Source organism: Amblyraja radiata, chromosome 3 (assembly GCF_010909765.2).
Source record: "Amblyraja radiata isolate CabotCenter1 chromosome 3, sAmbRad1.1.pri, whole genome shotgun sequence".
Classification (NCBI taxonomy): Eukaryota; Metazoa; Chordata; class Chondrichthyes; order Rajiformes; family Rajidae; genus Amblyraja; species Amblyraja radiata.
This window is the reverse complement of record NC_045958.1, coordinates 52,456,269-52,482,627: the sequence shown is the minus strand read 5'-3', so window position 1 is coordinate 52,482,627 and position 26,359 is coordinate 52,456,269. Positions and strand designations below refer to the sequence as shown.

The window sequence follows — 26,359 nt, the reverse complement described above, 5'->3', positions numbered from 1 at the left end:
AAAAAATATTTTGGATTTGGTTCTTACTATGTGTTTAAGCTGGCTTATTTATTCATTTAATATTAGCATTAATCCTTTTTCTTAAAACACTTTTATTTTTTCCTCTTAAAATTGCTGTCTTTATCAATCAATCAATTAATCAGTTTTATTCGTCACTTGCACATAAAGTGCAAGTGAAATGAATTTGTCAGCAGCAGTACAATGAAAAAGAACACACAAAAACGCAACAAAAAAATTTAACACAAACATCCACCACAGCATTCATCACTGTGGTGGAAGGCACAAAATTTGGCCAGTCCTCCTCCATTTTCCCCCGTAGTCGGGACCTCAACCCTCCGCAGTCGCCGCTGCGGGTGTCCAGATGAGTAGACAAGGCAAAAGTCCAGGTAAGTCCGGAATCGGTGCCTCCCCACCGGAGACTTCAGGTTGGTGTATGCCGCAGGCCGGCGGTCGGAGATTTAAAGTTCCCGCCGTGCCGCAGCCAGAAGCACCGCAGACCGCAGGGCCGGAGGTCTAAGCTCCCCTCCAGGGGTCCCCGGCGAGGGACCCCGCTCCTGATGGTAAGTCCCCGCCCGCGGGCCGGCAGTCGGAGCTCTTCTCCCGGGTCCCCAACAAGGGATCCCAGGCCCAGGACGTCGCGCCGGCTGGAGCTCTGCAGACCCCGGCTTCAGGCTGCCGCGGGCCAGCGAACGGAGCGCTCCACGACTAGAGTCCACGCTGCGCCCGCAGCTGAAGCCCCGGGCTCGTCTCCAGGAAAGGCCGCACCAATCCTCGATGTTAGGCCACGGGGGAGGCGACATGGAAAACGTCGCCTCTCCGTGGAGGAGGCGACCAAAACGCTTTCCCCCTTACCCCCCCACACAAGACACACAAAGAAACATCATTGGAATTAAAGACTTTGGACATCGTCATTAGTTGTTTCGGCAATCCCATTCCCCCACTTATTTTCTCGTAACATATTCCTATCATATTCCCATAAACCCCACTCTGATTTTGTTCCTACTCACCTATACTGCTGAGCCACAGGATCACCCAGTAGATTATAGATTGAGCGTGTTAATGACATGCACCGACATGCACCGTCCGTCGATTTTTAAGTTCATGTGATAATCAGTGCGTGGTATTTTAATATATTGAAGCTGTTATTTCTGACGGACATCATATGAAACTAACATGATTTTGTCATCTCAGGCACCATGAGTAAGAAACCTAAGTGGGATGATTTCAAAAAAGAAAAGAAAGAACTAAAACTGAACAGACAACAGGACAAGAAAAGTAATTTTGATGTAGTAATACGATCAAAGCAGATCTGGGAAAGTGTAAGAAGGTATTTTCAACAAAGTTCAAATCAAATTTATTTCTTAAACCTGCAATAGTTGAATGTGCACTTACAAAAGCAATGTAGCCTTACAGAAAGCAGTCTTAATGGCAGGTTGAATACTACATTCCTCATTTCACTTTAATTCAAATAGGTTTTATACCGTAGATCCATTTTTCGTCACTTTTTGAGATATCATTCCTGAATATCTGAATCAATTCAAGTCCACCTATGATTTTATCCTCAATGTATAAGCACATGAAGGAAAAAAGGTACGGGCGGCACGATGGTGCAGCGATAGGGCTACTGTCTTACAGCGCTAGAGACCCAGGTTCAATCCTGACTACGGATGCTTGTCTACGGAGTTTGTACGTTCTCTCTGAACTATGTAGGTTTTCTCTGAGATCTTCGGTTTCCTCCCACAATCCAAAGACGTACAAGTTTGTAGGTTAATTGGCTTGGTGTAAATGTAAATTGTCCCTAGAGTGTGTAGGATTGTGTTAGTGTGCGGGGATCGCTGGTTGGTGCGGACTCAGAGGGCTGAAGGGCCTGTTTACACGCTGTATCTCTAATCTGAACTAAAACAAAACCAAATATCAGCTCTGTGGATTCAGCTCCAACTCCCTCCGTAGATTATAATTTTTTCCATGGTTGCTGCTTTTATTGAGGATCATTATTGGTATATTTGCTGGATCAACATGCAATTTAAATGCAATAGGACAAATAAAAATCTGTCAAATATAATAATCATTTTAAATTAGCAATATCATCTGGTTTTGATGAAGATTCATCGCCTAAATTTATCACTGCGCCTCACTTCTCAGCTACTATCTAACTGAGTATTTCAAATGTTTTCTGTTGTATAATTTTAAGTGACATTTAAATTGATTTCTAACACTTTAAAAAAAAAATTCTATTCTTTCAGAAAAGACTGCAGTAAAGAAAAGAAAGCAGAACTTATGAAAGAATTACAGAAGCTTGTCCATGGAAATATTAAAAATGTATGCTTTGTTTACTTTTAACCTTTCATTTCTTGACAATTAGTTAAGATCATATCTGTAGTGTTGAACACATCTCAGATCTCTTGTACCATATGTAGTATCAAAATATAATTATCTTTACAATTTTTAAACTGCAGTTTGACGTATATCATTACAGTAGTTTTTCCACCAATTATAGGCCAAATACATGGTGTACCCTAAAAATAACATTCCCTACATTTCATCACCGATTAATACAATGGGGCAAAATTTCCACAAAGTCCACGACAAATGGATATCTTCTTAATAAGACAGGTCTTAAGTGGAGGCTATGGGGTAGTGCCCCATGCAGCAGGAGCTGCAGGATTTGGACTTCTCGTGAAGTCTAACAGGGCATTGTGAATCACCTCAGATTTCAGATCACTCTAAGTGGAACAATGCTTGCTGAGGTCCTGCCAGGTTAATTTGGTGCAGGTATAGCAGGGAGTAGATTGCTGTCACAGGAAACCCATTGGCCAATGTGATTCCCAAAAGTACTTTACAAATTGCATTATGTTGGGAGAAAATGCAATTGAAAGTGCAGCATTGGTTCCCTTTTTGAATCTTACTGGGAAATGTATGTTGACATCTTATTCATTCATAATAATCCACCTTCAATAAATAAGAAATTCTGCTATAATTATGTGGCTGGAGATTTTTTTTTTAACATAAATGACTCCTATTACCTTTTCCAGATTGCATTTTCACACGATTCTGCCAGAGTAATCCAGTGTTACCTTCAGTTTGGTAATGAAGAACAAAGGCAAGAAGTCTTTGTGGAATTAAAAGGTACTTTAAAGCTTTGTGTGTCCTTCAATAACCTACTCTTTGACAATAGTTTAAGAAGAAACTGCAGATGCTGGGAAATCGAAGGTAGACAAAAATGCTGGAGAAACTCAGCGGGTGAGGGCAGCATCTATGGAGCGAAGGAAATAGGCAACGTTTCGAGTCGAGACCCTTCAGACTGATGTGAGGGTGGGGGGGGTGGGGGGGGGAGACGAAAGGAAGAGGTGGAGACAGTGGAGGTGCAGAGGTTCACCTGCACCTCCCCTAACCTCATCTATTGCATCCGCTGCTCTAGGTGTCAGCTACTCCACATCGGTGAGACCAAGCATAGGCTTGCCGATCGCTACGTCCAACACCTCCGCTCGGTTCGCATTAACCTACCTGATCTCCCGGTGGCTCGGCACTTCAACTCCCCCTCCCATTCCAAATCCGACCTTTCTGTCCTGGGCCTCCTCCATGGCCAGAGTGAGGACCACCGCAAATTGGAGGAGCAGCACCTCATATTTCGCTTGGGCAGTTTACACTGCAGCGGTATGAACATTGACTTCTCCAATTTCAGGTAGTCCCTGCTTTCTCCTCCCCTTCTCAGCTCTCCCTCAGCCCACTGTCTCCACCTCTTCCTTTCTTCTTCCCGCCCCCACCCTCACATCAGTCTGAAGAAGGGTCTCGACCCGAAACGTTGCCTATTTCCTTCGCTCTATAGATGCTGCCTCACCCGCTGAGTTTCTCCAGCATTTTTGTCTACCATTGACAATTTGCCAGGACCACTTGGTTCCAGACATGCAGTCTGGGTCCATATATTGATCAGAGAACTGAATTGCAGTGGTGATGTGTAAATGTGTACCCTTGACACAAGGCAACCTTTGCCCTAGTGGGGCATCAGGCTGCCCTGATAAAAGGCGTTAATCTTGGTCCATTGTCCGAACCCCAATCTTCTGTGCTTCATCAGAGCCATGAGTGGAGATGCTGATGATTCCACTAAATTTAGTTCCATTCGCACCTCCTTAGCAAATGAAGCTGCTTTTGTCTGCATTCAGCAAGATCTAGACAATGTTCAGAAACGTGTTGATAACCAGCAAGCAAAATATTTTCCACAAAAGCACTGGGGAATGGCAATGTCTATTAAGAGATAGCCTAAGTACCTTTCAAACCCAGAGCGTCTACTACCAAGAAGGACATGGGCAGTAGTTGCATGGGAACTGCAGGGCAGCACAATGATGCCGTAGTAGAGTTGCTGCCTTACCAGCGCCAGAGACCCGGGTTCGATCCTGACGGTGCTGTCTGTATGGAGTTCGTACATTCTCCCTGTGACTGCGTGATTTTTCTCCGGATGCTGCGGTTTCCTCCCACATTCCAAAGACGTAGGTTAATTGGCTTCTGCAAATTGTCCTTACTGTATAAGATACAACTAGTGTATGGGTGATAGTTGGTTGGCGTGGACTCGGTGGGCCAAAGAGCCTGTTTCCACACTGTATTTCTAAAACTAAAACCTGCGTCAACCTGACTTGGATATGTATTGGTGGTCCTTCATTGTCGCTGTGTCTAAATCTTAGAACTGTGGCCAGCAGCACTGTGCAAGTACCTTCAATAGAAGGACTGTAGAGGTTCTAGATTATGGTTTCCCATCTTCTCCTCAAGATCATTTAGGATTGGGCAATGAATCCTGGCCTAACCAGCAATGTCCAGATCCCGGAAATGAATATGAAAAAAAAAATTCCTCTTGGGTTAATTTCACCTGATCATTTCATTTCAGAGCATCTGGTTGAGTTGAGCAAATCCAAGTATGGCAGGCATATTGTGAAGAAAATTCTAATGTATGGGTAAGTACAGTGTTGGAGATCAATTGCGAGGTAGTAGCAAAACATTTGCAGTTGGTTGTTTCTGCGGGTGCAGGATATATTTGTGTTCTTTGGTTTTAAAACACTGCATTAAATTGTGCTACAGACATGCTCTATCCAGATACTTCCCGACTTATGTAAGAGTCACGTTCCTTAAACCCTTATGCATCGGATTTTAAGCAAGTCGGAATCACCTTAAAACTGGGTAGAAACAAAGAACTGCAGATGCTGGTTAATACGCAAAACGATTGAAGAAGGGTCCCAAACCAAAATGTTGTCTATCCATGTTCTCCAGAAATGGTGCCTGACCTGCTTGAGTTACTCCAGCACTTTGTGTAGTTTCACCTTAAAACTAGGTTCCAATGACCCTGGTCAGCTCCAGCGAGACCTTCTTCACCAGCAGCAGTAGTGTCTGGTTGACGCAGCTGTTGTTGCGACTCACTGGTTGACCCAGGCCGACAGCGCTTCTTCGACAGGACGCGCTCAGTCACTGTGGGACTCCATAACCGCCCACCAGCTGCTGTTTCTTCCTGTCGGCCGTCACTTTGTCCGCACTCCCCTCCACTGCCACCTCCACCTTGTCCTCCGGTGTCCAAGGTGGAAGATGTCAGTGACTCCGGGGAAGGAGGGGAGCGGCGGAGTGGACAAAGCGAAAGCCGATAGGAAGAAGCAGCAGCTGATGAGGTGAGGGCGTCCCACGGTGACCGAGCGCGTCCTGTTGTTGGCGGCGGCCTGAAGAAAGTGCTGTTGCCTAGAGTCTACACTGTGAGCCGCAAGAACAGCAGCATTAACTGGACAATGCAGCAGCTGATGAAGAAGGGATCACTGGTGCACCTTGTGGAAGCTGCCGACGATTCGGCCGGAGTTGCTCTGCACCGCCTCCCTCCTTCTCACTCACCCTACTCAGTATTGCTGGAAGAGCCGCGAGACCGGCGATACTTTTATATCTATGAAGCTGATGGGAAGCCCTTGCCATCTTCCCGTTGCAATGACACAGATCATTCAGGAAACGGGACCACCTATTGTGAATTGTTTACGTAGGTCGTCCATCACATACGTCGGGGAGTGCCTGTACTTGAGTTGTGTTTGGGCCGTAACCGCAAGCTATTACTCTTGGTTAGGTGCTAACTTGCTGAATTATGGAGAATGGGAATGGTCTCTACCAGTTATTATTAGATTATAAGCTTTTTTTTAAATCACACCAGCAAGTTATACTCCTGAGAACCTAGGACCAATAGTTCAGATGCAAGTGAAGCAACTATAAGTTAGAAAGTCATTTGAAAGTACGACCTAGGCTAACAAATAGCATTTACATTTTCGTATTGTCAGAATTAGACAACTGTTATCCACGTTTGTTACTTTCAACTTAATCTTTATTCATTTCTGCCAAGTATATTTTTTCAAAGTTGATTTTAACTAATTTTTAACTATTTAGAAGTGTGAAATTATGAAAGAAAATATGTTGTTGCTATGTGATTATAGCATAAGCCTAGATTTCAAGTGCAATTTATTTTGCTAGAAATAAGCAACAAGTAGCAGAGGTAATTAAAAGTTTCAAAGGTGAAGTGAAGAAGTTACTGCGACATTCGGAGGCATCGGGAATTGTGGAGTACGCATACAATGACAAAGCAATATTGGAACAGAGGAACATGCTGACAGAAGAGCTATATGGAAATATGTTCATGATATGCAAGGTACGTTTTAATACATTTGAAGCTGTCAGTCCAGAAAAAAAAATGTCTATTGTTTAATTCTAACTTGTTTCTAAACGTTAGCCAATTAGATTTTCTCCAAACTTGATTTTTTCCTGAGTTATCATAGTTAAATATTTCGATCTATGTTATTGACCTGTGCGACCAACACCCATATTGGAGCAATTAACCCAAGCTAGTGCAGAAGATTTTTTTGCAGGATATCTGGATAAAAAATCATAGAAATTTATGAGGGCCACTCTGAAACATGTCTCAGGAAAAGCAGCATGTGACCTGGAAAGGGCTTGTGTTTGTACGGTCCAGTCACTATTAAGTATAGAATGAATAGCCAGTGAGGACTCACTGAAGCAAGTTACATGCCATGAACCACAGTCACTGAGCCTCCTCTGGATTAAACCATTAGAAGGGGGGAAAAATATTCTCCTGAGCACTCTTGCAGATTTTGTGAATTGGACTACATTTTACACAAACTGGGTGGAATCTGCAGGCTATTGTGCTTCTTTAGTTCAATTTAGATTGGCTACAGTCATAAATGTGACCAGTACAAAGATTTATTTTCCACATTGTACATGGAAAGGTTATAGTTTGTTGCAGATCATGATTAAGGATAGTTATTTTATTCACTATCACAATAGTGCCGCTTATTCTCATGGCGCTTAAATAACATTGTGTTTTAAAATGTGACATTGTCTGGTTGCAGTATGTGTATTCTCCTTATGATCAAAATTGGAAAATTGGCATCAGTAAGGAATTTTTGTTTATATAGTCATACAACATGGAAACAGGACCTTTGGTCCCACTCGCCCATGCCGACCATGATCCCTACCTAAGCTGGTCTCATTTACTTGCATTTACCCCATGTCCTTTTAAACCTTTCCTATCGAAACCTAGACCTCATCTACTGTATTTGTTGTTTTTGGTGTGGACTTCTATATATAGGTGAGACCAGGCGCAGACAGGGCGATCGATTCACTGAACACCTATGCTCGGTCTACCTTGACCCATGTGATCTCCCGGATGCCAAATATTTTAACTCCGCTTCCCATTCCCATACTGACCTTTCTGTCCTGGGCCTCCTCAATTGTCAGAATGAGGCCACACGTAAATTGGAAAGCACCTTATATTTCGCTTGGGCTGCTCTCAACCCAACGGTGTGATTTTTGATATCTCTAATTTCAAGTAACCAATGCATTCTTTCTCTCTCTCTCTCTGACTCTCTGCCCCTCCCCGTCCTAGTCATCCTGCTAGTTCCACTGTTTGCATCCATATATCCCTTCATTATCACCTCTTGCACACCCAACAACGGACCAATGTGGGCTCCATCTTTCCTCGCTCATTGGTGCTGGCTGATTTGTTCGGTACCTTTTCATACCTCTAGTTTCCCTCTCCCCTGACTCTGTCTGAAGAAGGGTCTTGACCCGAAACATTGCCTATTCCTTTGCTCCAGAGATGCTGTCTGACCCGCTGAGTTACTCCAGCATATGGTGTCTATCTTAAAACTTTATCATTTGGACCAGCCATCTTCTCCATAAGAAGGCTCGCCTATTGACACCAGTCACTTACCCTGCCCAGTTCTCTAAAAGTAGATCAAACTTGCTCTCACTTATATGGTTCGCTACATATTGCCTGAAGAAATGTTCCTTTATTGACAAATTCCACCACAATAGGCCCTTGGCACTATGGCAGTCCCAGTCTATATTGGGAAAGTTAAAATCCAATATTATGACAACCCTATTATTTAGTTTAATTTAGTTTGGTTTAGTGATACAGTGAGATACAGGTCCTTCTCACCACCAAGTCCGCACCAACCAGTGATCCCTGCACATTTATACCAAGCCAATTAACCTGCAAACCTGTACGCCTTTGGAGTGTGGGAGGAAACCGAAGATCTCGGAGAAAACCCACAAGGTCACAGGGAGAACGTACAAACTCCGTACAGAACAGCATCCATAGTCAGGATCGAACCTAGGTCTCTGGCACTGTAAGGCAGCAGTTCTACCACTGCGCCATTGTGCCGCCCTATTAGTCTCACAGCTGTCTGCAATCTCACAGAAAATGTGTTCCACTAATTTCCATTGACTACTTTGGGTCCAAAAGTTCACTTCAAACAAGATGATTACCCCCTTGCAAATTTATTCAGGTACTGCTTTTTACTGTCCATTATTTGTCCAAATTAGAAAAATGTCTATCCTGGTGGTCAGATTGCTGCTTAAATGTGCACAAGACCAAGGTTAAACCAAGTGTAAATTTTTAATGGTATACATATGGAAATTCAAAAAGCTGATAAAGCAAATCTTTTGTCACAATTAAGAAATATCTAAAACTTTCCTATAAAAATTGTCAAAAGCAATTTCACTTATTTGAAAAAGAATATTGTGTGCGTTGATTTCACTATTAATATTACTGATGTACCTTATACAATGTGACTTGGGCTCTTTTATCTCTGTGTATTTAATGGTCTCCTTGATCTGGCTATATTGCATTGAACAACAGCATGTTTCCCTGCAGGAAGGAGAAAATAATAACTTCTATATTAAGTTTTATTCTGAATCTGATTAAGAAATATATATTTTGGTCCGTTTTATTACAACATTGTGATTTTATCTTTATTAGTCGTCTTTTTGTCCAACATTGGAAAAAGTTCTTGAGTCTAATCCTGATAAGCGAGAAGGAATAATGGGAGAAATAAAAGAGATCCTCACACCTATGGTACAAAAGTAAGATGACTATTAATGATTTTACATTATTATGTTATTTAAATGTCATTGAAATCAGTGACCCATCTGTATTGCTTTGCAAAATAGTATTGTAACATATTAACGATGCAAGTGAAATAACTTACTGACATTTGCTGATTTAATCCTGTTGACCAGCTGATCCAATTTTACCTTGTCTGGTGTGAAGGTTAAAAAATATCTAGCTCATAAGGTCATAAGTGATAGGAGCAGAACGGGGCCATTCGGCCCATCAAGTCTACTCCGCCATTCAATCATGGCTGGTCTATCTCTCCCTCCTAAGCCCACGCTCCCTTCTCCTGCCTTTAATCCTGCCTTCTTCCCATAACCCTTGACCCCCGTACTAATCAAGAATCTATCTCTGCTTTAAAAATATCCTTTGACTTGGCCTCCACAGCCTTCTGTGGCAAAGAATTCCACAGATTCACCACCCTCTGACTAAATAAATTCCTCCTCATCTCCTTCCTAAAGGAACATCCTTTAATTTTGAGGCTATGATCTCTGGTGGAAACATCCTCTCCACATCCATTCTATCCAAGCATAATGTCCTCTGGACATAAAAAGGTTAAGGAAAAGGAAAATCCAGGAGTGCTCATTTCTATAACGTTTGGCTCTTCTATATGTTGTAACCATCTATTTTTGGAGTTCTATTTCATGCTTTATTAAGCTAATAAGGAAATATGGCAATATAAGCCTATAAGTAAAATAAATCTGACCAGTCATTTTGTTTTCCAATTTTTTCAGTTTGCTAATGTGGCCAGTAATCGGACACACTCTATCACCTTGAAAATATCGTGTCAAAATAATCGTAAAGTTGTAGAAATTTATGACATAGAAGGGAGCTATTCAGCCATTTGTATCCGTGGTGGCCAAAATACCTTAATGCACTTTCCAACTCCTTGAACACATGAAGTGCTTAGCTAAGTGTTTTACTTGGTGTTGTGTATGTGACATCTTTGTAAGTGTTTTTTGCAAAATGTGATTTCTCAGTTCTTATCCTGATACAAATTCATTTGTATTTAACTTATTTGCTATTTTACTAGCTCCCTGTTATTTACACGCACGCACGCACGCACACACACACACACACACACACACACACACACACACACACACACACACACACACACACACACACACACACACACACACACACACACACACACACACACACACACACACACACACACTCTTATAGAGAGAGAGATGTGTCGCTACCCCAAACGCCACCCATTCGTTGTCTCCAGAGATGCTCCCTGTTCCGCTGAAGTACTCGTGTTTCTTGTGTCTATCTTCGGTTTAGACCAGCATGTGCTCTTCCTTCCTACACATACCCTTTCCCCTCATTGGTTAAGAGGCAACAAAAAGCATTTCATTGTACACCGGTAAACATGACAATAAACTTAACTAAATGTGCCCAATATTACATCCAAATTAGTGGCGCAGGTGTGGTTTAACCAAATCATTCTTTTTGGTGATTTCTAGAGAGGCAGTAATAAAGCACACATTGGTACACAAGGCATTTTTGGACTTCTTCACGTACAGCTCTGATAAAATGAGACTGGTAAGTGTTTTTTGCCTAACTAATCATGCAATTTTTTACGGTTACTCTGAATTTACATTTAATCTGGAAAGAGAGACCAACTTTGTTAAACATGCAATTTAAATGTGTTTTATATGACAACGTTCAATGACCCTTTGGTTTAATTTTATACAAACAAAATAATTTCAGATTGTGTTGGATAGGTTTTAATGATTTTGAAGCATCCCCCCTCAACCCCTCTGTTTCCATCCTGAAATAGAGCACCCTGCCGTAATAAACAGTCTATGGATATATAAATAATATAAATTCTGAGTAAATAATAGACATGTTTTAATTGTGAACTGTTCCTTAAGTAGTGTTCAGTGATGTAATATTTATGGTTGTCTTTCTATGTTACACTTTTAAAATGATTGTGTGGCAAGTGAGCCTCGACCATCCCTAAAGGTGCCTGAGGAGGTGCTGTTGAGCTGTATTCTTGAATCCCTGCAGTCTTTTTGAGGATATACAACACTTAAGTCGGGAGTTCCAGTATCTTGATCCAGTGACCATGAATGATCAGTGTTGTATTTCATTCAATATTACGTGCGATTAGCGAGTGCCTGCCACATTTGTCCTGGGCAGGAGAAGCATCGTGTGCAAAGAATCCTTGCATTTGTTTGGATGATGTCTCCTTCGCCCTTTCAGAACGTCCCAAAGTGCTTTACAGCCATTAAACAATACTTACTGTTGCAAGGAAATAAATACAGCCAGCGACTTAGATGAAATAAACTCTCACAGGCAGTAATGTACATAAAATCTTTAGTTTTAAGGACCATTAATTGTGATTTAATTTTTTTGTCCAGAAAATAGTGCCTTCAATGTGCTGCACTCGAGTGTCAGCTGAGGCCTTTGTATTAAAATCTCTGAAGCGAAAATGTAATGAGAATATTCCTATATTATAATAGTGACTGCGCTTAAAGGGTCATTGTTATAAAGAAAGGCAAGTCCCTCGGGACATACTGATAGGGATATGAACGGCACAATATTAATGCAAAGTTGTCTTTTCTAGCTGGGCGAGTGCCAGCTGTCACGCCACAAGTTTGCAGAGTTGCTGCAATGGATATTGTCAATAATAGCCAACTATAGCCCTTTTCAAATAGAGACTGTTTCATTACACTTGTGGTTTGTACCCAGTACATTGTGAAAAGCTTTGAGGAGTGAGACAAGTTACTCATCACACAATACTTAGTCAACTGATGTGGGTGAGGGATGCGATACCGATTATACTTTTGAATGTTTGAAGAATGTGGTTGGACTCTTGGGGAATGGACTATAGCCAGCACGTGCCAGATATTAGTCCAAGTCTATCCTTGCTGCCTTATAGGCACTGACTACTGATAAGCTACTTCTTTGAGGAATAGTGAATCTCCTGGTCTGCACTGCTTGACCTCTGTGAACCATACTCTTGTTTCTTTGTTCCTTAATTTACCTCAGCCACCGCAGAGTCTTCCTTTAGATTCCAAATGGCAGTTTAGTCAGGCTGTTTAATGTCAATCTAGTCAAATAGTACCTTGACATCAACAGCAGTTATTTTAATCTCATCTTTGAAATTTCAATGCTTTAGTCCAGTTTTACATTGGGATCCGATGCAAATAGTCGAACTAAAATCCAAAGGGAACAATCAAGATTCAAGAGACATTTATTGTCACATGCGTCAATTGGTACAGTGAAATTTGGGGGTCACCATACAGCCATAGGAATACATGTTTTTGAGACCTGCATGATATATTGTTTGTCAGCACCATCATCGCATTGGTGATTGAAAATAGTGATAGTGCTGTAATTTGCTGGTTTTGATTTGATTGCTTTGGCCGTGCAATGAGCATTGAACAACACATCCAATCTTTCGCAATAATTTAAAACTTCGTCTGAGTCAATCCCTGCTTTGGCATATCTGCTGCAGAAGCCCTCAACAATATCTCTTGTTGTGTCTAGTATGGACTATTCAATCTTACTGGCAAACTTAGCTTGTTCTGATCTCCATAACATGAGGTTTAAAGCTCTACTAGTATTCTAATTCACAATCATCCATCATCCCTTGCATTCTGAATTGCATTGTCTTTTAGTTAGACAGTGCCACAATTTCAAAATTATCATTCTTGTTTTGCATTCTGTACATGGTTACCCCTTTATAACATATAATTTTATAAGAAAAGCAATATACTGCAAGGCAGTAAATCATTTAAACATTTTGGTTGCTTGGCAAGCTATGAATAAATCTAAAGTAGTCTCAAATGGTCATTTGATGAGAATGCAGTCTTAAATACTCAGAAATCCATTCTGAGCTTTATTTTGCAAATATTTTGTGTGTTTAGAAACATAGAAAATAGGTGCAGGAGTAGGCCATTCGGCCCTTCGAGCCATTCAATATGATCATCCAACTCAGTATCCTGTACCTGCCTTCTCTCCATACCTCCTGATCCCTTTAGCCACAAGGGCCACATCTAACTCCCTCTTAAATATAGCCAATGAACTGGCCTCAACTACCTTCTGTGGCAGAGAATTCCAGAGATTCACCACTCTGTGTGAAAAATGTTTTCCTCATCTCGGTCCTAAAAGATTTCCCCCTTATCCTTAAACTGTGACCCCTTGTTCTGGACTTCCCCAACATCGGGAACAATCTTCCTGCATCTAGCCTGTCCAACCCCTTAAGAATTTTGTAAGTTTCTATAAGATCCCCCCTCAATCTTCTAAATTCTAGCGAGTGCAAGCCGAGTCTATCCAGTCTTTCTTCATATGAAAGTCCTGACATCCCAGGAATCAGTCTGGTGAACCTTCTCTGTACTCCCTCTATGGCAAGAATGTCTTTCCTCAGATTAGGAGACAAAAACTGTACGCAATACTCCAGGTGTGGTCTCACCAAGACCCTGAACAACTGCAGTAGAACCTCCCTGCTCCTATACTCAAATCCTTTTGCTATGAATGCTAACATACCATTCGCTTTCTTCACTGCCTGCTGCACCTGCATGCCTACTTTTAATGACTGGTGTACCATGACACCCAGGTCTCGTTGCATCTCCCCTTTTCCTAATCGGCCACCATTCAGATAATAGTCTACTTTCCTGTTTTTGCCACCAAAGTGGATAACCTCACATTTATCCACATTATACTGCATCTGCCATGCATTTGCCCACTCACCCAGCCTATCCAAGTCACCTTGCAGCCTCCTAGCATCCTCCTCACAGCTAACACTGCCCCCCAGCTTCGTGTGCACAGTGGCATGCATAATGATATCCAGCGTAAAGTATTTATAATTGTAATGTCATTATTATATCAATTTGTAATGTATTTTCTGATTTTAGGAAATGATTGAATCAGTGAGAGAAGCAGTCGTCTACATGGCGCACACACATGACGGGAGCAGAGTAGCCATGCAGTGCTTGTGGCATGGCACCCCTAAAGTAAGTCAAGCACATACAATCTTTTGGCATTTACTGTTACAGCCCTTTTGGACTTGGGAAGCAATTAATTATTCTATAGAAGAACCTCATTGCATCCAAGGATTAAAAATATCAGAGGATTGTTCAAAAGGTGCTGAGTGCTCAAGAAAATATTATTTTTATATATTATTATAAATATATTTGATAGGAGATTAGTGGGCAAAATTAGGGCACATGGTATTGGGGGTAGAGTGCTGACATGGATAGAGAAGTGGTTGGCAGACAGGAAACAAAGAGTAGGGATTAACGGGTCCCTTTCAGAATGGCAGGCAGTGACTAGTGGGGTACTGCAAGGCTCGGTGCTGGGACCGCAGCTTTTTACAATATACATCAATGATTTGGATGAAGGGATTCAAAGTAACATTAGCAAATTTGCAGATGACACAAAGCTGGGTGGCAGTGTGAACTGTGAGGAGGATTCTATGAGAATGCAGGGTGACTTGGACAGGTTGGGAGAGTGGGCAGATGCATGGCAGATAAAGTTTAATGCAGATAAATGTGAGGTTATCCACTTTGGTAGCAAAAACAGGAAGACAGATTACTATCTAAATGGCGTCAAGTTGGGAAAAGGGGATGTACAACGGGATCTGGGGGTCCTTGTACATCAGTCTATGAAAGTAAGCATGCGGGTACAGCAGGCAGTGAAGAAAGCGAATGGCATGTTCGAGGAATCGAATATAGGAGCAAAGAGGTCCTTCTGCAGTTGTACAGAGCCCTAGTGAGACCACACATAGAGTATTGTGTGTCGTTTTGGTCCCCTAATTTGAGGAAGGACATGCTTGTTATTGAGGGAGTGCAGCGTAGATTTACAAGGTTAATTCCCGGGATGGCGGGCCTATCATATGCTGAGAGAATGGAGCAGCTGGGCTTGTACACTCTGGAGTTTAGAAGGATGACAGGAGTTCTCATTGAAACATGTAAGATTGTTAAGGGCTTGGACACACTAGAGGCAGGAAACATGTTCCCGATGTTGGGGGAGTCCAGAACTAGGGGCCACAGTTAAAGAATAAGGAGTAAGCCATTTAGAACGGAGATGAGGAAACAATTTTTCTCACAGAGAGTGGTGAGTCTGTGGAATTCTCTGTCTCAGAGGGCGGTGGAGGCAGGTTCTCTGGATGCTTTCAAGAGAGAGCTAGATAGGGCTCTTAACAATAGCGAAGTCAGGGGATATGGGGAGAAGGCAGGAACGGGGTACTGATTGGGGATGATCAGCCATGATCACATTGAATGGCGGTGCTGGCTCGAAGGGCTGAATGGCCTACTCCTGCACCTAATGTCTATTGTCTATTTAACAGTTTACCTGCTTTAATTCTTCATTTAACATTTATTTACATATTTTGGATTGCATTTTTCTAATTTAAATTTTAAATTTCTTGTGCAAGGAAGAATAATACATTTTTATTTGCAACATGTAACTGGGTAATAATCTGAGGAAATGATGAAGGCCCTCCTGAAGGCTCAGTTGCGCTCCACTTTATTTAGAGCAGTAAAATTCCATGTTCAATTCCCAGTTTCTGTTAAGATAGTTATCTTTCAAGATGATGGTGAGCATGTGGAGATGGTGGTAGATCATCATAATTTACCTCTGATGCCTTGTTAAAGGTAGAATCAATGGCTTTCATTGGATTTAGATATCCGTGGAGTTACAGCGCCCTCCATAATCTTTGGGACAAAGACCCATCATTTATTTATTTGCCTCTGTATTCTGCAATTTGAGATTTGTAATAGAAAAAATCATATGTAGTTAAAGTGCACATTGTCAGATTTTATTAAAGGCCATTTTTACACATTTTGGTTTCACCATAGTCCCGTTCAACTCCCCCCCTCCCTCCCTCCCTCCCCCCCTCCCTCCCTCCCTCCCCCCCCCCCCCCCTCCCTCCCTCCCTCCCTCCCTCCCCCCCTCCCCCCAGAGTGTTTCTGATCTGTCGGATAGGTGTTTGGGGATTTTTCTTTATTATAGAGAGAATTCTTCTGTCATCCGCAGCGGAGGTCTTCCTTGGCCTGCCAGTCCCTCCGCGATTAATAAGCACACCAGTGCTCTCTTTCCTCTTAATGATATTCTAAACAGTTGATTTTGGTTGGTAGGCCTAAGGTTTGGCTGGTGTATCTAAAAGTTTTATTCTTGTTTCTCAGTCACATAATGGCTTCTTTGACTTTCATTGGCACAACTTTGGTCTTCATGTTGATAAACAGCAATAAAAGTCTCCAAAGGTGGTGGAAAGACTAGGTGCTGCGAGCACTCTTATTAAGTAGGCAATTAAACACACCTGAGCAATTACAAACACCTGTGAAGCCATGTATCCCAAACATTATGGTGCCCTGAAATGGGGGGACTATGTATATACACAGCTGTAATTTCTACATGGTGAAATCAAAATATATAAAAATACCCTTTAATAAAATCTGACAATGTGCACTTTAATCACATGTGATTTTATATTTATTACAAATCTCAAATTGTGGAGTACAGAGGCAAATAAATAAATGATGGGTCTTTGTCCCAAACATTATGGAGGGCACTGTGCATGTATGGGAATGTCTGGCAGCAACTCTTGATGAAATACCTATTATCTTGTTTCAGTGTGGCCACTTGGGGTCATTGGCGATGCCATTCACATCATAGTGAATTCAGAAGGGGGGCGAGGGGATCAAGAAGGTAGAATAATGTAGAACTGGAATAAAATCATATCACAAAATCTTGGGGGTGGGGGGTATGATTAATTAAATTGATCACTGATCAAAGTTGATTTACTGTTCTTTATAAAATGTTGCTTTTTCCCCCCTCAGGATAGAAAGGTTATCGTGAAAACAATGAAGACCTACATTGAGAAGACTGCTACTGTAAGATGTGAATCTATTTGACTTTATAAGCCAAGAGTTCAAACCTTTTTTTAAATTTAGTTTCAAATTTTGAGGTGAAGTAGGAAAAAGTAAACATTGGTCAATTGCAGGATGATACCTTTATTACCTGTTATTTTATCAAAAATTATCCCATTGGTAATTAACTGTCTGAAATGTTAAATATTAAATAATAATGGGCCATATTTGTTTGTTGTGCTGAACTGGAAAATATAGTTTGCCTCTTATCTGTGAGAGATTAAGCATGACAGATCCTTGCCAATACTAATTTAAAATTAGTTGCCAAGATTGAGTATGAGAATCTGCTAAAATAATTTTCTACCCATGAGAATTTTCGCCCTCTTTGTTGTAGATTGAAAATATAGAATATGAGAAATTTTAACTAGATTTCAGGTCTTTTACTATTACAAGGCAAATAATATTTCATTCTGCCCTGCATTTTTATTTTTTACTGCTTTTGTGGTAATTTTAGGCTTTGTTTTTAAGCATTAATATTTATTAGAGTACAAATTGGGTTACTCTTTCGGTGTTATTATTACAAATGGTGAGTCGAGTTAAGGAATTAACACATGCTTGAGGTGGGGTTGCAATTTTTATTAGCTTTTGTTTTGAGTTCTTGGCTTAAATCCAAATATATAATTTTGTGATTAATGTCAAAGTGGTTTGGAAGTAGATAATTATACATGTTATTAACTTCTGAAAATCTGGTCTACCATGCTGTTTTAAATTGCTTTACAGGGTGAATTCTCACATTTGGTTCTCACAGCGGCATTTGACTGTATAGATGACACAAAACTAGTAAAACAAATAATACTGTCGGTAAGTACTTGAATTTATTTCTGTGTGGGATAGAAATACGTTTTTTTTTTTAATGCATCCCCCTTTGTAGAGGAAGAAAACCTTGTGTATTGATTTCATTTATATTGGTGGAAATGAGACCTTCAGATAGAATTCAGTCTCACTATGGTCACATCGAAAAAGCAATTTGTAGCGAGTACCATGAGGAACAGCAACTCATATTTTGCTTGGGTAGCTTACACCCAGTGATATGAACATTGAATTGTCTAATTTTAAGTAATTTATACCTATACTTCCCTCCCCTACCCCTTTTGCCCATTCCTCCACCCTACTCGTTTAACCACATTTAACCACTTGAGATCACACCAACAATGGGCCTACCAGGACCCCACGCTGCCCAACCTAATCGGTCCTGGTCTTTTCTCACCTCCGGCTCTTCACCCTCCCAACCCCTACTTTCCATCTGAAGAAGGATCCCGACCTGAACTGTCACCTATTTACCTCCAGAAATGCTGCCTGACCCGCTGAGTTGCTCCACACTTTGTGTCCACCATTTACAACTAGATTGCTTCCATTCCAACTGCTTGATTGCCAGTAGGTTGACTTCAAAATGTGCAGCTGCCCAGCCAGAGGAATTTCTACCATATCTTTGAAAAATATATATACAGTAGATAATCTGCACACATTGAGGCAATGTAGCCCATCTTGTTTGTGCTGATGGAAGTAGTAGTTCCCAACCTCTTCCTCCTTTTAGCACTGGATCCATATGGGTTATGGCTCTCCAAGTGCACATTGTTATACTTCTAAAATGTGATGAGGGTTTCTGCCACCATTACCCTTTCAGGCAGTGAATTCCAGACCCCTGTCACATTGTGGGTTAAAAACATTATCCTTGTCTCTCCATGGAACTAGTGTAGATGGGACATGTTGGCTGGCGAGGGCTAGTTGCGCCAAAGGGTTTGTTTCCATTCTGTATGTCTTTATGATTATCCACCAATTACTTTAAACACCTAATCTGTTTTTGATTCCTCTGCAAAGGGAATTACATGCTTCCTACCTATTCTACCCATTCTACTTAATGCCTTAATACTTCTGGAAGATTTATGGAGGTCTATGGCAAAATGTCTTTAAAAACAGCTTTCAATGTAAAAGCCTTTGAATTTGTCCAAATGGACTGATTTAGACCTCCTTTCTGTCTTTCGATCATTAAATACTTGTGGGAATTTGCTGCACGTCAATGAGAACCATCAACATTTCAATATTTTGGTTGAAATACCCTTTCATGACATCTAAACGTGCCTGTTTTCTAATGGGAGCATCATTGGGAACAAGGGATCTGGTAGTCACAGTCACTCAATTCACCATCAACCCAGTCTTATATCTTGCAAAACACTACTAAATTAATTAGCTGCTGATTTCACGAAAACGTAATTCCAAATCTGTTAATGTCCATGGGCTGTACTTTAAGGCACCATTTCATATTTATGGAGCAGTTTGGGAGCTATCAGCAGTGAATCTAGTGTGACATATTGTAAAGAGGAAAAATATAAAATGAAGGATAAATTAAACGGGATGACTGAAATAATGCAGCAATTTAGTGACTAGGTTTGTTTTCTGTTACATTGTTTAAATGTAATGCTTGCAATATAAATCTGAATAATTTAGTTCCATTTGGTGTCCTAAAACTGTCAATTTACAGGAGATCGTCAGTTCCTTGCCTAACCTGATCAACAATAAATATGGCAAGAAGGTGCTGCTTTATCTGCTAAGCCCAAGGGACCCTGCACATAGCGTGCCAGAAATTATCAAGCTTCTACAACAAGGAGATGGCAATGTTCACAGGTTAGAAATATTTACTTATTCAAATGACAGCACCTACTGTGACGTGGAAACCTTTTTGATCTGTTGTTTTTAAATGAAAACATAAGAAGCATTCCTGGAGAACATGAATAAGACCCTTTTTCAGACTGATTGTGGGTGAGAGGAAAAAAAGCTAGAAGTGTCAACATCTGCAGTTCCTTGTTTCTACAATCAAAATCTAGGGTTTAGATTTATTGGAAAGTTGTGAGAGTGAATGAGCAGCTCAAAATGTAAGCAAGCGCAAGATCAGGGAGTCATACAGCACAACGCTGGCCTTTCAGCTAACCAAGATTGCACTGGCCATCACACACCCATTTACATTAATCCCACTCTCTCTACCACCATCATCAATAGACTGTGCATGTAAGGAGGGGGTGAAGGCAAAGAGGTCAGGTGTGGGAAAGATAGTAACTAAGGCTGGACATGATGAATGGTGGATATAAAGGGGGCAAATAGTGCAATCTGGTTAAAAAGGAAGACGGGAAGTGAAATATAGAACCAAAGACAGGGATGGTAGGTAGTAGGGTACAGCGGAGAGGAGAGGAAAAAGATGGGGAACCTGGAGGTGGGTGATGAGCTGCTAGAAGAGGGCAAAGGAATTGAGTGATGAGGCAGGGAAAAGTTGAATGTAAAGCGTGCGCGGAGATATGCTGGGCAGATAAGGAGATGGAAAGGTGGGGGGGGTACCTGAAATTGGAGAATTCAGTGATCATGTCATTGGGTTGCGGACTATCCGAGCAGAGTATGAGATGCTGTTCTTCCAGTTTGCGTGTTGCTACACTCTGACAGTGGAAGAAGCTGAGGGAAACAAGGTTGGGAGGGGAATTAAAATGGCTCATAACTGGGAGCTCCGTCTGACTGGCTGACATAATCATAACGGGCAGATTCATATTCGCTGCTTCAGTTCTTCAAAACATTTTTTCCCTATTTTCTGTAAATGTAATTTAAAAAAGAGGTCAATGAGACTGTCTGGATAATCTGTAATTGAGTATGAAATATGAAAAATAAGAGAGAGGTGGAGAGAGAGAGAGAGGTGTATGCTAGAGTTAATTAAATGTTCTGTAACTTGCTGTTTGATGCCTTTAAAATGTTTTGTAACACAGTAGTCACTCTTTTATTATACAAGTAAGAAAGATACAAACATTCGTCATCGTGAGCTGCTGGAGGCCATCTCGCCACATTTGCTGCAATATTTGCAGGAGAATGCTCGTGAAATGGTGATGAACAAAGCAACAAGTGTCATTGTGGCGGATATTCTTGGCTGTGCCATTGGTGACGTGCAGCCTTCCATGAATGCTATAGCTAATGTCGCTACGGAATCATTTGAACCTGGAGGCAGCAATGGTGAGGTACGGTACAAATATGCAACATTTGTTTCTAACTTCAGTGTGTGTGGAAACAAGCATTCAATGTGTAGAGTCATTGGGGCTGTAGTGTTTTCCCCAAAGAATAATAAGAGAGTCACAAAATGCTGGGGGAACTCAGCGGGTCAGACAGCATCTCTGGAGAGAAGGAATGGGTGATGTTTTGGGTCGAGACCCTTCCGATTCTAATTTGTGACGTTTCAAGATCAATTGATGCACCTTAAAGGACCTTAGAGCTGTTCTATATCTTATGAAGGATATTTTAACTGGTAATGCAGTTATTGCTTTTCAATGTTAGAGAGAGATAATTGCTTTCTAACCTTGAGTAAATTTCACATTTGTTCTGCCATTAATCTTTTTACAATGCTCAATCAAGTGCAGCAAAACTCTTTTCATGCAATGAGCAATGGATTAAATGATCAAAATTGCACTGACAACCAAAAGATTGTTCCATTTTTTTCTGTTTAAAAAAACGGAATACTTTTCAAAATAGTGCCCAGAATAATTCCTGTGTAATTATTTAGCAGATTATGTTTTTAGATAGAGTTGATCATTGAGATTCATTTCCCTTTTAAGAAATAATTGCACTATATGTGGATCATGTCATATAAGGCATTTAAAGGAGACACACGGCTGCAGATGCTGCAATCTGTAACAAAAAACAAACTGGAAGGACACAGCGGATTGAATGGGGGTGGGAAAAGAGTCGTCAATGTTTCTGGTTGAGGTCCTGCTACTGGGTCTAGATCTAAAGCAGTGACCTTTCCCACCTACAGATGTTACTTGACCTGCTGAGTTCCTCCAGCAGTTTGCTTTTTGCACTGCTTTTAAAAGCTTCTGATTGGCAAATGCATTTAGCTGAAAAGTGCCCGCTGACTAATCAACATTAAGCAGCTGGTTTCATTTAATGTGAATTATGCAAATGACCTTGGAGTCCACACTCATCACTTGTGATAGCCTAATTGATTCTTGCCTATTAGTATTGTAGTAAATTTATGTTTGATGGGGTAAACTAGGCCTGATAAATGATACTACTAATGAACTACAAGTTGTCAAGAGTTTGAGTACAATTGAAAAGATTACTTAATGGGGCATGGCATATTTTATTCTTGTGTTGGCATTTGTCAACAGTTCCAAGATAATCATAATGGCCGGTTATTCCAATACTATTCTAAAAGTTCATGCCCTTGGTTCAAATGTTAAATATCTCTTTTATCACTTTTCAATTCATGGTTATAGTTGAAAACTGTTAGTGTCTAGGAAGATTGTTAATTGGCATACTGAAATATGACCGGTTTCCCTTTTTGTCATTTTTAGCTCCACATGGCAGAGCACCCAGCAGGCCACCTGGTTCTTAAATGGTTAATAGAGCAGGATGTAAAAATGAAAGAACTTGGAAAAACAGGTAGGGGAAATCACATTGATTTTAATGTATGTTGTCTGGAACTTGTTGAATCATTTTTGCACCAAACTGAAATGTTATTATTTTGGACAGTTCATTTTCCCATTGAAAACATTTTGGATGGTGACAGATGGGAAAGGGCATTTCAAAGGATTTGTCTATAACCTTGAAGCAAGAGAGAAATTAAGTGGTAGCTATGTTCCTTCTGATCCTGTTTTACTACATATGTTGCCATCAGCTTATGTAATGAAGCTGTTTTTATTTCCTCTGTTCGCAATGTGTACCCCACAACAAATTAACTCCTGCATTCCAGCCCGAGAAAGTGAAATTAACTTTAAAGCTATACAGCATTTATTTTTCAATGTAACACAGCTCAGTTGCAGCTATTGGGGTTTTGCCAATATAAACCACAATTCCCCAACTGCTGCATGAAGTCCAACTCCCTTAACTTATCAAGAATCCAGTACTTCCATATCCCAGAAATGTATTAATGTTCCTTCATTTTCATGAGGTAAAATTCCTGAAACTTCCCATCTTCATCAGAACATCTGCATGAATTCAATAAGGCAGCTTACTGCTACTTTATTTAAGGGCATTTATGGATGGTTAACAAATGCTGGCCATGCACGTGACATACTCATCCCATAAATTGTTAAAGGAAATCCAAATAAAACATGGGTTTGGTCAAATGATCCCAAAATACTTCTAAAACATGTATGACAGTATATTAGAGAAATATTTAGGTGTTTGGAAAATTCAGTCCAAGATTTTGTTTAATGTCTCTCTTAATGCCTATCCATTCTTGTCTAAATTAAGATGGTGTGACTATGGTGCATGTGTGTGCTTACTTAGTACCAAGAAAAAGTTGGTAACATATGAGCATAACACAATACTATTTTGTAACATTAGCTGCTGCAGTATTGGATATTTTGCCTTCATTTTGAATGTTTGATTAATCTTAGGATTGCATTGTATTTACAGTTGTAATTGTCCATAATAGACTGAGTCGTACAACACAGAAACAAGCTCATTTTTGGCTCAACTCATCCATACCTGCCATATTGCCCCTTCTTTGCTAATCCCATTTGGCCCTTTAAGCCTTTTTTATCCACGTACTGCCCAAATGTCTTTTAAAAGGAGGGAGAGATAGGGGGGGGGGGGGGGGGGCAACGTAGACAGCTTGGACAAGGAACCAAACACGCTGGAGGTCTCTGCCTGCATGATGTTTGACCAGGTAATCCTGCACTGCGGCATGCTCTCCCACCTTGTCCACGCTCCCTGCTACCTGAGCCCCACCGTCCTGCTCACATGCTCTTCCTCCACACCTGCTCGGACCTCTTCCTGGATTAGATGGTGTCTCTCCTTGCCCTGGGTCTTGCCAACCCGGTGTCTTGGGGAAGTATCCCAAACCCGCTCTGCCAGTTGCCATGACTCCCACCAACGCCTTTTGCCTTAGGCGTGACTCCACTGCTTTCTCCGCCCTCCGTTTCCTGACTGACATTCATAATTTTTTGGGACATTAATTCCATCAGCCTGCAGCCCATTGCACTTTAGTCTGTTGTGCTGATATGCATAATTTATCATAACTGCAATGGGTACTATTCTCTTATTGCAGATAGAAAACTGATAGAAGACCTATGTTGGTGCAAATCGTGTTGCATTATATTGGACAGTGGTCTCGTTTGAAATTGTTAGCACACGATAACCCTTACTTTAATCTTTTAGATATGTATTTTGGAATTGGATCTAAGTATTGAAATTATAAATTTATATTAAACTCACATCAAAGGTCCATTGCTTTCCGGCAAAGCGTAGACATTTATTCTTAGTATCAAGGCAGATTTAATTGACATATCAGTGATGTAAAGATTTAAATTGTGCACAATGATATTTTGACACTTTTAGAAACCTTCAGATTTCAGCCAAAATCAAATCAATTGACTTGTATTGGTTCTCTTTTGAATTGGCATTATAAAAATGTTGTTCAAGTTTTTAATTATGTGAAGGCCTGTTGATGTTGTGCCCTTATAATTGTTTGAGGATCTGTTGTAATAAGATGTAACATTCTTTACAGCAACTGAAATGTAACTGATCTAGAATTATATCAAATTAAAAAAACTAAAGTATTGAATGTTACTTACAGAATGTTTTGCGGAAACATTAGTGGAACTTGTTGGCATTGAGAATCTACAAACATGGGCACAAGTAAACCGTGGAGCAATGGTACTTTGCAGGTAATAAGAAATACAAGTAATTGTTTCAGTACAATTAATTGTACTTTTAAGAGCATTGATAATTTATACCGTTTTCATAAAAAAGAATTGTGTACTGATTTGACTGTGATTAACTCTTACATCATTTTGGCTAAAGATGTGCTTAGCCACAACATGCCTAGTGTCGTTCACATTAATTGCATTCTAAGAAGCAATCGATAGTGAGTATATGTGTTTAAGAAGGAACTGCAGATGCTGGAAAATCGAAGGTACACTAAAATGCTGGAGAAACTCAGCGGGTGCAGCAGCATCTATGGAGCGAAATAGGCAACGTTTCGGGCCGAAACCCTTCTTCAGTAAACAGATTGAAAATTAGAGAAGTGGTCAAGGGTAGTAAAAATGCATTTATAGAAGATGTTCCCAAGGAAATTACTGAAGGATTGGAGGAATGTTGGAAGACTTGAAGTTTATAAATGCAGTTTATTGATCTGAAAGCTGTAATCTCATTGTTCTGGTCATGATGATTGATTCTCCTGTGGTCACTGCACCAAACACTGGTTAACAATGTGATGGCAAAACCATTAACAATTTAAAAGCCACAGCTTTAGGGGACGTGAGATAATAGGTATCCTATAGCAACAAAGCTACCATATGACTCCACATTTATTACATCGAACAAGTGAGAAGTGTGATAGAAACTGCGTCTTGTTTGATTAAGTATGTTTGTTGCAACAATTGAGTGAGACGCCATCAAGAAATGCAGTTCATTAATTAGCACTGAACTGAATCATTTATCAGCCCTCCCCTTGGCTCTCTATAACAGCTGTGTATGTTATTTACATTTTTTGTCTCATCTGCAATTCTAAAGCTAGTCATCTCCACATTTGCTTGATAATATCATAAAAATTCCTTCGTCAATTTTCAGATCCTAGGTTAAATTGTAACATTCATTTTAAGACTCAAAGACTACATCGTTATTTAATCACGGCACCTCACTATGTTAAGTGAATATTTGTGTAGATAGTGAATCATGTATTTCAAAAAGTTGTGTTTCTTTAAATCGTTTGCTGTATACTTAGTTTCAATCTGCAGGGATTCTGTTATTCAATTCTATTGGGGAGAAGCATTTTTTTATTTCCTCTGAGAGCAGCCTCTATTTGATCTATTGCATAAATATTTAAGATCTAATATATATTTCCTTTTTTAAGTCTTCTTCAAAGTAACAATGAGGACGTCGCCCTCAAAGTGAAAAATGGTTTAAAGAAGCTCATACCCAAGTTCAAGAAGATGAAAAACGTGAAAGGCGTGGAAATGCTGTTAGAAAAATTGGCTGCAAGCAATGTCAAACCCTGAGTAATACCAGCTCAGAATGATCTTGTAAAACTTGGATGAAAACAAATTGACTGTTAAAATAAAGTTTTGTATATAGAGAA

The 26,359-nt window shown here is 40.4% G+C and overlaps 1 protein-coding gene across 1 annotated transcript in view; it reads left to right on the top strand.

The window, feature by feature from the left end:
- The window catches only part of pum3 (pumilio RNA binding family member 3), a 37,331-nt gene extending 10,972 nt beyond the window's left edge, over positions 1-26,359 (top strand). The window contains exons 4-18 of the mRNA XM_033017804.1: positions 1,192-1,327; positions 2,244-2,319; positions 3,033-3,126; positions 4,877-4,943; positions 6,481-6,655; positions 9,287-9,390; positions 10,894-10,972; positions 14,293-14,391; positions 17,218-17,271; positions 18,028-18,108; positions 19,787-19,929; positions 21,074-21,296; positions 22,629-22,716; positions 24,857-24,947; positions 26,135-26,359. Coding sequence (XP_032873695.1) covers positions 1,192-1,327; positions 2,244-2,319; positions 3,033-3,126; positions 4,877-4,943; positions 6,481-6,655; positions 9,287-9,390; positions 10,894-10,972; positions 14,293-14,391; positions 17,218-17,271; positions 18,028-18,108; positions 19,787-19,929; positions 21,074-21,296; positions 22,629-22,716; positions 24,857-24,947; positions 26,135-26,279 — 1,655 coding nt within the window. The 3' untranslated portion in view covers positions 26,280-26,359. The remainder of the gene's footprint in view (positions 1-1,191; positions 1,328-2,243; positions 2,320-3,032; positions 3,127-4,876; positions 4,944-6,480; positions 6,656-9,286; positions 9,391-10,893; positions 10,973-14,292; positions 14,392-17,217; positions 17,272-18,027; positions 18,109-19,786; positions 19,930-21,073; positions 21,297-22,628; positions 22,717-24,856; positions 24,948-26,134) is intronic.